Source organism: Acanthochromis polyacanthus, chromosome 7 (assembly GCF_021347895.1).
Source record: "Acanthochromis polyacanthus isolate Apoly-LR-REF ecotype Palm Island chromosome 7, KAUST_Apoly_ChrSc, whole genome shotgun sequence".
NCBI lineage: Eukaryota > Metazoa > Chordata > Actinopteri > Pomacentridae > Acanthochromis > Acanthochromis polyacanthus.
In genome coordinates, this window is record NC_067119.1 from 1,213,830 (window position 1) to 1,226,822 (window position 12,993).

Below are 12,993 nucleotides of genomic sequence, written 5' to 3' on the forward strand. Positions count from 1 at the left end.
TGACAGTAAGTGACTGTAGGTTTCCATGGCAACAACATCTAATTGTAAGTTTCATTTTTGATTGTAGGTTTTAATGGTAACATTTCTGATTTTAAGCTTCCGTGGCAACATCTAACTACAAGTTCCCATGGTTGTTTTCCTGTAGGTTTCCAATGCAACTGTGTATGACTGTAGGTTTCCATGGTAACATTTCTGATTGTAGGTTTCCATGGTTACACTGTCTGACTGTAAGTTTCCATGGAAACTGTGTGTGAATTTCAGTTTCACATTAAATCCAGTCATCGTTATTCAGAGTAACGGTGTTTTCATCCAGTCGTGCTGTAGACTCTTGTTGTGATTGGCAGATGTGTTGTTGTGCGGCTGTCGTTTGTTGGACGAGGAGCTGATGTTGTTTTAATGTGCAGGAGGTCCAGGAGGAGCTGAGCAGGAGGAGGGAGGAGAGAGTTAACCTGCAGCAGCAGTGCAAACACCTGGAGGACCGACGGAGGCTCACCGACAGGTAACATCCAGGTGTAGACACCAGGGAGGAACGATGGAACCATACGTCTCATTCGCTGTTCAACCCTCGTGTTGTTCTGTTTTAAAGTTCGGAAATGTGGAAAAAAATATTTTCTCACAGTGAAACTTCTGATGTCCACATTTTCAACATTTTTGGGAAATTTTTGAACAGTTTTTGGTGGAAAAAAGAAACGTTAAAAACGTTTCTTAAATTTTTCTTAAATTCTAAAAAAATCAACCAAAATCCAGTGAAATTCACCGGATTTTGGTTGATTTTTTTTTTGAGAATGTTCTTAAAGAAAATATTAGAAGTTGTGCTTATATATCTGTAATCACTTGAAATATTTTTAGGATTTTTAGAGATTTTTTTTCAGACATTTGGTGCCCATAAATAAAGACAATAGGGTTAATATCTGCTGATACTGCTGAAGAATCCAGTTAAAGCGATAAAAAAATGCTGCTCTCATGTTCCTCTGATTTTAATTATCGTCTAAATATACTTTAATGTTGCATTTTAACTGCATGTGTCGACTCTAACCAATCAGGAGTCTGGCAGTTGTGAAGGCGGAGCTTACTAAGCAGAGGGAGGAGCTTAGCCAAGCCCAGCTCCTCAAACAGGAAGTAGTCAGAGATACAGCAGCCAGTCAGCAGCAGCTTAACGGTATGACGTCATCACAGTATATTAAATATTATATTAATATACTGCAGTACACAAATATAAAAACTAACTCTGATGTTTTTCCTGCAGAAAACTCTGAGTTCTTGTCTCTGCTCAGTGAACGAGTGGATGAGAGGAAGAAACAGCTGCAGACTCTGGAACAGGTAAACTGAGTGTGCAGGTGTGTGACTGTACACCTGTGTAACACAACATAAAGGTGTTTATGTGACTGATGTGCAGGAGCTGAATGCATCCAATCAGCAGCAGCAGAGAACAGAACACCTGAAGGAGCTGGACAGACAAATACAACAAAAACAGGTAACACACAACAGGTTTAACACATACAGGTACAAAAACTGGTCTAAACTAACTTGAAATGGATCCAGAATGTCAGAAAAGCAGAAATCAAAGACCAGACCATCCCAGCCGGCAGTGACCTTGTGTCTCTGTGTTCTGATTGGAGGATGGTGAAGCTGCAGTGTCTCAGGTGGAGGACAGGGGGCGCCATCTGACCCAACAGCAGCTACAGCTCAACCAGCTCAGTCAGTAACTGACTTTGTTTTCTCTTTGTTTTGAGACACTTTATCTGTTAATGATTGATTGATTGGTTCTGTCTGATCAGGTGAGGAGCTCTGGCAGCAAAAGAAACATCTGCTGTACCAGGAGGAGGAGCTACAGCAGCAGAGGGAGGAGCTAAAGCAACTTGAGGAGGGACTAAAGCAACAGCAGGAGGAGCTGAAGCATAAAGTGGAGGATCTAAATGAACAGCAGGAGGAGCTACAACTGAAGGGGGAGTGGCTAATACAGGAAGAGGAGGAGCTACAGAAGAAAGACGAGGAGCTTCTGAAAAAACAGGTGACAAATCAGAAACAAATTAGCAGAATAATTTTTTCTCATTTTCAGCCGATTGTAACTTGAGAAGAAAATTAATGCATATTTAAGCAGATTGTGATGTGACTATAGACCAGTGTTTCTCAAAGTGTGGGGCAGGTTAGAGGCATGACTTAGAGGAGAATGTCAATCAACATGGAATGAATTAGCTGGTCTGTTGTCAAACGTCATATTTTAGTATGTCGTTGGAAAAATGAAATAAACATCATAGTTTCATATGTCTGAAATTACACTAAAATGTCAGTTTAAAAACGTAATAGTATGATGTCCAAAAATGGACAAAAAACGTCATAGTTTAGTATGTCGTCCAAAAATGGACAAAAAACGTCATAGTTTAGTATGTCGTCCGAAAATCACCAAAAACGTCATCGTTCAGTATGTCCTCCGAAAATCACCAAAAACGTCATACTTTAGTCTGTCGTCCGAAAATCACCAAAAATGTCATAGTTTAGTATGTCGTCCGAAAGTCATCAGAAACGTCATAGTTCAGTATGTCGTCCGAAAATCACCAAAAACGTCATAGTTTAGTATGTCGTCCGAAAATGGAAAAAAAGTCATAGTTTAGTATGTCGTCCGAAAATGGACAAAAAACGTCATAGTTTAGTATGTCGTCCGAAAATCACCAAAAACGTCATAGTTTAGTATGTCGTCCGAAAATGGAAAAAAACGTCATAGTTTAGTATGTCGTCCGAAAATGGACAAAAAACGTCATAGTTCAGTATGTCATCTGAAAATCACCAAAAACGTCATAGTTTAGTATGTCGTCCGAAAATGGAAAAAAACGTCATAGTTTAGTATGTCGTCCGAAAATGGACAAAAAACGTCATAGTTTAGTATGTCGTCCGAAAATGGACAAAAAACGTCATAGTTTAGTATGTCGTCCGAAAATCATCAGAAACCTCATCGTTCAGTATGTCCTCCGAAAATCACCAAAAACGTCATAGTTTAGTATGTCGTCTGAAAATCACCAAAAACGCCATAATTTAGTATGTTGTCCGAAAATCACCAAAAACGTCATAGTTTAGTATATCGTCCAAATATCATCAAGAACGTCATAGTTTATTATGTCGTCTGAAAATCACCAAAAACGTCACAGTTTAGTATGTCATCCAAAAATCACCAAAAACCTCACAGTTTAGTATGTCGTCCGAAAATCACCAAAAACGTCATAGTTTAGTATGTCGTCCGAAAATCACTAAAAACGCCATAGTTTAGTATGTCGTCCGAAAATGGACAAAAAACGTCATAGTTTAACCCTTTAAGCTTCAGTCAATTCCAGCCGTTTTCAGTACAAAAAATCGCTAATATTCTATTTTTAAATAAAAAAAATTACGAAAAATACGGGGAATATTGGACGGGCATCACGAGGTGCATTTCCTTGAAAATGACCGATTCGGGGATTTTATACGACTTCAGGACATGTTTTGGACAAAATAGTTTACTGGCTTGTGTCGTCTGGATGTAAAAGGTTGGATTATGGCCGTTTTTTGTGGAATCTTTTTTTTTGTGTGTAATAATGAACCTGGAAATGTGAGTCGCGCTGTGTGCGTTAAAGCCGTGTATAGAGAACGAATGGATGAATATTCGTTTTTGTCGGACAAATGTGTTTTTCTCACCCGCTGTAGTAATCGCATCTGAAAGTGGTTTATACCGGCGGATTCATGAGAATCTAAGCTTTCCATCGGCGTATAGTGTTTGTATAATCGTGTTTGCAGCCGTCGGACATTCTTGAAATTCCTATGCAAATTAGTAGGTGTACCGCCGGCGGTACACCTACGACGCACTGTAGCGTAAAGGGTAATATGTCGTCCGAAAATCACCAAAAACGCCATAGTTTAGTATGTCATCCGAAAATGGACTAAAAACGTCATAGTTTAGTATGTCGTCCGAAAATCACCTAAAACGCCATAGTTTAGTATGTCATCCGAAAATGGACTAAAAACGTCATAGTTTAGTATGTCGTCCGAAAATCACCATAAACGTCATAGTTCAGTATGTCGTCCGAAAATCACCAAAAACGTCATAGTTTAGTATGTCGTCCGAAAATCACCAAAAACGCCATAGTTTAGTATGTCATCCGAAAATGGACAAAAAACGTCATAGTTTAGTACGTCGTCCGAAAATCACCAAAAACGCCATAGTTTAGTATGTCGTCCAAATATCATCAAGAACGTCATAGTTTATTATGTCGTCTGAAAATCACCAAAAACGTCACAGTTTAGGATGTCGTCCGAAAATCACCAAAAACGTATGTCGTCCGAAAATGGACAAAAAACATCATAGTTTAATATGTCGTCCGAAAATCACCAAAAACGCCATAGTTTAGTATGTCATCCGAAAATGGACTAAAAACGTCATAGTTTAGTATGTCGTCCGAAAATCACTAAAAACGCCATAGTTTAGTATGTCGTCCGAAAATCACCAAAAACGTCATAGTTTAGTATGTCGTCCGAAAATCACCAAAAACGCCATAGTTTAGTATGTCATCCGAAAATGGACAAAAAACGTCATAGTTGACGATATCGTCCGAAAATGATCAAGAATGTCATAATTTAGTATGTCGTCTGAAAATCACCAAAAACGTCACAGTTTAGTATGTCGTCCGAAAATCACTAAAAACGCCATAGTTTAGTATGTCGTCCGAAAATGGACAAAAAAAGTCAGTTTAATATGTCGTCCGAAAATCACCAAAAACGCCATAGTTTAGTATGTCGTCCGAAAATCACCAAAAACGTCATAGTTTAGTATGTCGTCCGAAAATCACCAAAAACGTCATCCTTTAGTATGTCATCCAAAAATCGTCAAAAACTTCATAGTTTAGCATGTCGTCCCAAAATCACCAAAAACATCACAGTTCAGTATGTCGTCCAAAAATCATCAAAAACGTCTTAGTTTAGTATGTCGTCTGAAAATCCCAAAAAACATCATAGTTTAGTATGTTGTCCGAAAATCACCAAAAACGTCATACTTTAGTCTGTCGTCCGAAAATCACCAAAAATGTCATAGTTTAGTATGTCATCCGAAAATGGACTAAAAACGTCATAGTTTAGTATGTCGTCCGACAATCACCTAAAACGCCATAGTTTAGTATGTCATCCGAAAATGGACTAAAAACGTCATAGTTTAGTATGTCGTCCGAAAATCACCATAAACGTCATAGTTCAGTATGTCGTCCGAAAATCACTAAAAACGCCATAGTTTAGTATGTCGTCCGAAAATCACCAAAAACGTCATAGTTTAGTATGTCGTCCGAAAATCACCAAAAACGCCATAGTTTAGTATGTCATCCGAAAATGGACAAAAAACGTCATAGTTTAGTATGTCGTCCAAATATCATCAAGAACGTCATAGTTTATTATGTCGTCTGAAAATCACCAAAAACGTCACAGTTTAGTATGTCGTCCGAAAATCACCAAAAACGTCATAGTTTAGTATGTCGTCCGAAAATCACCAAAAAGGCCATAGTTTAGTATGTCATCCGAAAATGGACAAAAAACGTCATAGTTTAGCATGTCGTCCGAAAATGGACAAAAAACGTCATAGTTTAATATGTCGTCCGAAAATAGACAAAAAACGCCATAGTTTAGTATGTCGTCCGAAAATCATCAGAAACGTCATAGTTGACAATATCGTCCGAAAATGATCAAGAATGTCATAATTTAGTATGTCGTCTGAAAATCACATAAAACGTCATCCTTTAGTATGTCATCCAAAAATCGTCAAAAACTTCATAGTTTAGCATGTCGTCCCAAAATCACCAAAAACATCACAGTTCAGTATGTCGTCCAAAAATCATCAAAAACGTCTTAGTTTAGTATGTCGTCTGAAAATCCCAAAAAACATCATAGTTTAGTATGTTGTCCGAAAATCATCAGAAACGTCATAGTTCAGTATGTCGTCCGAAAATCACCAAAAACGCCAAAGTTTAGTATGTCATCCGAAAATGGACAAAAAACGTCAGTTTAATATGTCGTCCGAAAATCACCATAAACGTCATAGTTCAGTATGTCGTCCGAAAATCACTAAAAACGCCATAGTTTAGTATGTCGTCCGAAAATCACCAAAACGCCATAGTTTAGTATGTCATCCGAAAATGGACAAAAAACGTCATAGTTTAGTACGTCATCCGAAAATGGACAAAAAACGTCATAGTTTAATATGTCGTCCGAAAATAGACAAAAAACGCCATAGTTTAGTATGTCGTCCGAAAATGATCAAGAATGTCATAATTTAGTATGTCGTCTGAAAATCACCAAAAACGTCACAGTTTAGTATGTCGACCGAAAATCACTAAAAACGCCATAGTTTAGTATGTCGTCCGAAAATGGACAAAAAACGTCAGTTTAATATGTCGTCCGAAAATCACCAAAAACGCCATAGTTTAGTATGTCGTCCGAAAATCACCAAAAACGTCATAGTTTAGTATGTCGTCCGAAAATCACCAAAAACGCCATAGTTTAGTACGTCGTCCGAAAATGGACAAAAACGTCATAGTTTAGTATATCGTCCAAATATCATCAAGAACGTCATAGTTTATTATGTCGTCTGAAAATCACCAAAAACGTCACAGTTTAGTATGTCATCCAAAAATCACCAAAAACCTCACAGTTTAGTATGTCGTCCGAAAATCACCAAAAACGTCATAGTTTAGTATGTCGTCCGAAAATCACTAAAAACGCCATAGTTTAGTATGTCGTCCGAAAATGGACAAAAAAGTCATAGTTTAATATGTCGTCCGAAAATCACCATAAACGTCATAGTTCAGTATGTCGTCCGAAAATCACCAAAAACGTCATTGTTCAGTATGTCTTCCGAAAATCACCAAAAACGTCATACTTTAGTCTGTCATCCGAAAATGGACAAAAACTTTATAGTTCAGTATGTCGTACGAAAATCACCAAAAACGTCACAGTTTAGTATGTCGTCCAAAAATCACCAAAAACCTCACAGTTTAGTATGTCGTCCGAAAATCACTAAAAACGCCTTAGTTTAGTATGTCGTCCGAAAATGGACAAAAAACGCCATAATTTAGTATGTCGTCCGAAAATCATCAGAAACGTCATAGTTCAGTATGTTGTCCGAAAATCATCAGAAACGTCATAGTTCAGTATGTCGTCCGAAAATCACCAAAAACGTCATACTTTAGTCTGTCATCCGAAAATGGACAAAAACTTCATAGTTCAGTATGTCGTACGAAAATCACCAAAAACGTCACAGTTTAGTATGTCGTCCAAAAATCACCAAAAACCTCACAGTTTAGTATGTCTTCCAAAAATCACCAAAAACGTCATAGCATGTCGTCCGAAAATCCCCAAAAACGTCATTGTTCAGTATGTCTTCCGAAAATCACCAAAAACGTCATACTTTAGTCTGTCATCCGAAAATGGACAAAAACTTCATAGTTCAGTATGTCGTACGAAAATCACCAAAAACGTCACAGTTTAGTATGTCGTCCAAAAATCACCAAAAACCTCACAGTTTAGTATGTCTTCCAAAAATCACCAAAAACGTCATAGTTTAGTATGTCGTCCGAAAATCACTAAAAACGCCATAGTTTAGTATGTCGTCCGAAAATGGACAAAAAACGTCATAGTTTAGTATGTCGTCTGAAAATCACCAAAAACGCCATAATTTAGTATGTTGTCCGAAAATCACCAAAAACGTCATAGTTTAGTATATCGTCCAAATATCATCAAGAACGTCATAGTTTATTATGTCGTCTGAAAATCACCAAAAACGTCACAGTTTAGTATGTCATCCAAAAATCACCAAAAACCTCACAGTTTAGTATGTCGTCCGAAAATCACCAAAAACGTCATAGTTTAGTATGTCGTCCGAAAATCACTAAAAACGCCATAGTTTAGTATGTCGTCCGAAAATGGACAAAAAACGTCATAGTTTAACCCTTTAAGCTTCAGTCAATTCCAGCCGTTTTCAGTACAAAAAATCGCTAATATTCTATTTTTAAATAAAAAAATTACGAAAAATACGGGGAATATTGGACGGGCATCACGAGGTGCATTTCCTTGAAAATGACCGATTCGGGGATTTTATACGACTTCAGGACATGTTTTGGACAAAATAGTTTACTGGCTTGTGTCGTCTGGATGTAAAAGGTTGGATTATGGCCGTTTTTTGTGGAATCTTTTTTTTGTGTGTAATAATGAACCTGGAAATGTGAGTCGCGCTGTGTGCGTTAAAGCCGTGTATAGAGAACGAATGGATGAATATTCGTTTTTGTCGGACAAATGTGTTTTTCTCACCCGCTGTAGTAATCGCATCTGAAAGTGGTTTATACCGGCGGATTCATGAGAATCTAAGCTTTCCATCGGCGTATAGTGTTTGTATAATCGTGTTTGCAGCCGTCGGACATTCTTGAAATTCCTATGCAAATTAGTAGGTGTACCGCCGGCGGTACACCTACGACGCACTGAAGCGTAAAGGGTAATATGTCGTCCGAAAATCACCAAAAACGCCATAGTTTAGTATGTCATCCGAAAATGGACTAAAAACGTCATAGTTTAGTATGTCGTCCGAAAATCACCATAAACGTCATAGTTCAGTATGTCGTCCGAAAATCACCAAAAACGTCATCGTTCAGTATGTCCTCCGAAAATCACCAAAAACGTCATACTTTAGTCTGTCGTCCGAAAATCACCAAAAATGTCATAGTTTAGTATGTCATCCGAAAATGGACTAAAAACGTCATAGTTTAGTATGTCGTCCGAAAATCACCTAAAACGCCATAGTTTAGTATGTCATCCGAAAATGGACTAAAAACGTCATAGTTTAGTATGTCGTCCGAAAATCACCATAAACGTCATAGTTCAGTATGTCGTCCGAAAATCACTAAAAACGCCATAGTTTAGTATGTCGTCCGAAAATCACCAAAAACGTCATAGTTTAGTATGTCGTCCGAAAATCACCAAAAACGCCATAGTTTAGTATGTCATCCGAAAATGGACAAAAAACGTCATGGTTTAGTACGTCGTCCGAAAATCACCAAAAACGCCATAGTTTAGTATGTCGTCCAAATATCATCAAGAACGTCATAGTTTATTATGTCGTCTGAAAATCACCAAAAACGTCACAGTTTAGGATGTCGTCCGAAAATCACCAAAAACGTATGTCGTCCGAAAATGGACAAAAAACGTCATAGTTTAATATGTCGTCCGAAAATCACCAAAAACGCCATAGTTTAGTATGTCATCCGAAAATGGACTAAAAACGTCATAGTTTAGTATGTCGTCCGAAAATCACTAAAAACGCCATAGTTTAGTATGTCGTCCGAAAATCACCAAAAACGTCATAGTTTAGTATGTCGTCCCAAAATCACCAAAAACGCCATAGTTTAGTATGTCATCCGAAAATGGACAAAAAACGTCATAGTTTAGTACGTCGTCCAAATATCATCAAGAACGTCATAGTTTATTATGTCGTCTGAAAATCACCAAAAACGTCACAGTTTAGTATGTCGTCCGAAAATCACCAAAAACGCCATAGTTTAGTATGTCGTCCGAAAATCACCAAAAACGTCATAGTTTAGTATGTCGTCCGAAAATCACCAAAAACGCCATAGTTTAGTATGTCATCCGAAAATGGACAAAAAACGTCATGGTTTAGTACGTCGTCCGAAAATCACCAAAAACGCCATAGTTTAGTATGTCGTCCAAATATCATCAAGAACGTCATAGTTTATTATGTCGTCTGAAAATCACCAAAAACGTCACAGTTTAGGATGTCGTCCGAAAATCACCAAAAACGTATGTCGTCCGAAAATGGACAAAAAACGTCATAGTTTAATATGTCGTCCGAAAATCACCAAAAACGCCATAGTTTAGTATGTCATCCGAAAATCACCAAAAACGTCATAGTTTAATATGTCGTCCTAAAATAGACAAAAAACGCCATCGTTTAGTATGTCGTCCGAAAATCATCAGAAACGTCATAGTTGACGATATCGTCCGAAAATGATCAAGAATGTCATAATTTAGTATGTCGTCTGAAAATCACCAAAAACGTCACAGTTTAGTATGTCGACCGAAAATCACTAAAAACGCCATAGTTTAGTATGTCGTCCGAAAATGGACAAAAAACGTCAGTTTAATATGTCGTCCGAAAATCACCAAAAACGCCATAGTTTAGTATGTCGTCCGAAAATCACCAAAAACGTCATAGTTTAGTATGTCGTCCGAAAATCACCAAAAACGCCATAGTTTAGTACGTCGTCCGAAAATGGACAAAAAACGTCATAGTTTAGTATATCGTCCAAATATCATCAAGAACGTCATAGTTTATTATGTCGTCTGAAAATCACCAAAAACGTCACAGTTTAGTATGTCATCCAAAAATCACCAAAAACCTCACAGTTTAGTATGTCGTCCGAAAATCACCAAAAACGTCATAGTTTAGTATGTCGTCCGAAAATCACTAAAAACGCCATAGTTTAGTATGTCGTCCGAAAATGGACAAAAAACGTCATAGTTTAATATGTCGTCCGAAAATCACCATGAACATCATAGTTCAGTATGTCGTCCGAAAATCACCAAAAACGTCATTGTTCAGTATGTCTTCCGAAAATCACCAAAAACGTCATACTTTAGTCTGTCATCCGAAAATGGACAAAAACTTTATAGTTCAGTATGTCGTACGAAAATCACCAAAAACGTCACAGTTTAGTATGTCGTCCAAAAATCACCAAAAACCTCACAGTTTAGTATGTCGTCCGAAAATCACTAAAAACGCCTTAGTTTAGTATGTCGTCCGAAAATGGACAAAAAACGCCATAATTTAGTATGTCGTCCGAAAATTATCAGAAACGTCATAGTTCAGTATGTTGTCCGAAAATCATCAGAAACGTCATAGTTCAGTATGTCGTCCGAAAATCACCAAAAACGTCATACTTTAGTCTGTCATCCGAAAATGGACAAAAACTTCATAGTTCAGTATGTCGTACGAAAATCACCAAAAACGTCACAGTTTAGTATGTCGTCCAAAAATCACCAAAAACCTCACAGTTTAGTATGTCTTCCAAAAATCACCAAAAACGTCATAGCATGTCGTCCGAAAATCCCCAAAAACGTCATTGTTCAGTATGTCTTCCGAAAATCACCAAAAACGTCATACTTTAGTCTGTCATCCGAAAATGGACAAAAACTTCATAGTTCAGTATGTCGTACGAAAATCACCAAAAACGTCACAGTTTAGTATGTCGTCCAAAAATCACCAAAAACCTCACAGTTTAGTATGTCTTCCAAAAATCACCAAAAACGTCATAGTTTAGTATGTCGTCCGAAAATCACTAAAAACGCCATAGTTTAGTATGTCGTCCGAAAATGGACAAAAAACGTCAGTTTAATATGTCGTCCGAAAATCACCAAAAACGCCATAGTTTAGTATGTCGTCCGAAAATCACCAAAAACGTCATAGTTTAGTATGTCGTCCGAAAATCACCAAAAACGCCATAGTTTAGTACGTCGTCCGAAAATGGACAAAAAACGTCATAGTTTAGTATATCGTCCAAATATCATCAAGAACGTCATAGTTTATTATGTCGTCTGAAGATCACCAAAAACGTCACAGTTTAGTATGTCATCCAAAAATCACCAAAAACCTCACAGTTTAGTATGTCGTCCGAAAATCACCAAAAACGTCATAGTTTAGTATGTCGTCCGAAAATCACTAAAAACGCCATAGTATAGTATGTCGTCCGAAAATCACCAAAAACGCCATAGTTTAGTATGTCATCCGAAAATGGACTAAAAACGTCATAGTTTAATATGTCGTCCGAAAATGGACAAATAACGTCATAGTTTAATATGTCGTCCGAAAATCACCAAAAACGCCATAGTCTAGTATGTCATCCGAAAATGGACTAAAAACGTCATAGTTTAGTATGTCGTCCGAAAATCACCAAAAACGCCATAGTTTAGTACGTCGTCCGAAAATGGACAAAAAACGTCATAGTTTAGTATATCGTCCAAATATCATCAAGAACGTCATAGTTTATTATGTCGTCTGAAGATCACCAAAAACGTCACAGTTTAGTATGTCATCCAAAAATCACCAAAAACCTCACAGTTTAGTATGTCGTCCGAAAATCACCAAAAACGTCATAGTTTAGTATGTCGTCCGAAAATCACTAAAAACGCCATAGTATAGTATGTCGTCCGAAAATCACCAAAAACGCCATAGTTTAGTATGTCATCCGAAAATGGACTAAAAACGTCATAGTTTAATATGTCGTCCGAAAATGGACAAATAACGTCATAGTTTAATATGTCGTCCGAAAATCACCAAAAACGCCATAGTCTAGTATGTCATCCGAAAATGGACTAAAAACGTCATAGTTTAGTATGTCGTCCGAAAATCACCATAAACGTCATAGTTCAGTATGTCGTCCAAAAATCACCAAAAACGTCATCGTTCAGTATGTCCTCCAAAAATCACCAAAAACGTCATACTTTAGTCTGTCGTCCGAAAATCACCAAAAATGTCATAGTTTAGTATGTCATCCGAAAATGGACTAAAAACGTCATAGTTTAGTATGTCGTCCGAAAATCACCAAAAATGCCATAGTTTAGTATGTCATCCGAAAATGGACTAAAAATGTCATAGTTTAGTATGTCGTCCGAAAATCACCAAAAACGCCAAAGTTTAGTATGTCATCCGAAAATGGACTAAAAACGTCATAGTTTAGTATGTCGTCCGAAAATGGACAAAAACGTCATAGTTTAGTATATCGTCCAAATATCATCAAGAACGTCATAGTTTATTATGTCGTCTGAAAATCACCAAAAACGTCACAGTTTAGTATGTCGTCCAAAAATCACCAAAAACGTCATAGTTTAGTATGTCGTCCGAAAATCACCAAAAACGCCATAGTTTAGTATGTCATCCGAAAATGGACAAAAAACGTCATAGTTTAGTACGTCGTCCGAAAATGG

The 12,993-nt window shown here is 37.3% G+C and overlaps 1 protein-coding gene across 10 annotated transcripts in view; it reads left to right on the forward strand.

Moving 5' to 3' along the window:
- The window catches only part of cntrl (centriolin), a 47,770-nt gene that overhangs the window by 18,678 nt on the left and 16,099 nt on the right, over positions 1–12,993 (forward strand). For 8 of the 10 annotated variants that reach the window (XM_051950578.1, XM_051950572.1, XM_051950571.1 and 5 more), the window contains 6 exons: positions 405–499; positions 1,044–1,159; positions 1,247–1,320; positions 1,397–1,474; positions 1,620–1,698; positions 1,779–2,011. In XM_051950578.1, coding sequence (XP_051806538.1) covers positions 405–499; positions 1,044–1,159; positions 1,247–1,320; positions 1,397–1,474; positions 1,620–1,698; positions 1,779–2,011 — 675 coding nt within the window. Of the gene's footprint in view, positions 1–404; positions 500–1,043; positions 1,160–1,246; positions 1,321–1,373; positions 1,475–1,619; positions 1,699–1,778; positions 2,012–12,993 lie in introns of those variants that run through there. The other 2 variants (XM_051950579.1, XM_051950581.1) reach the window with 2 other exon arrangements.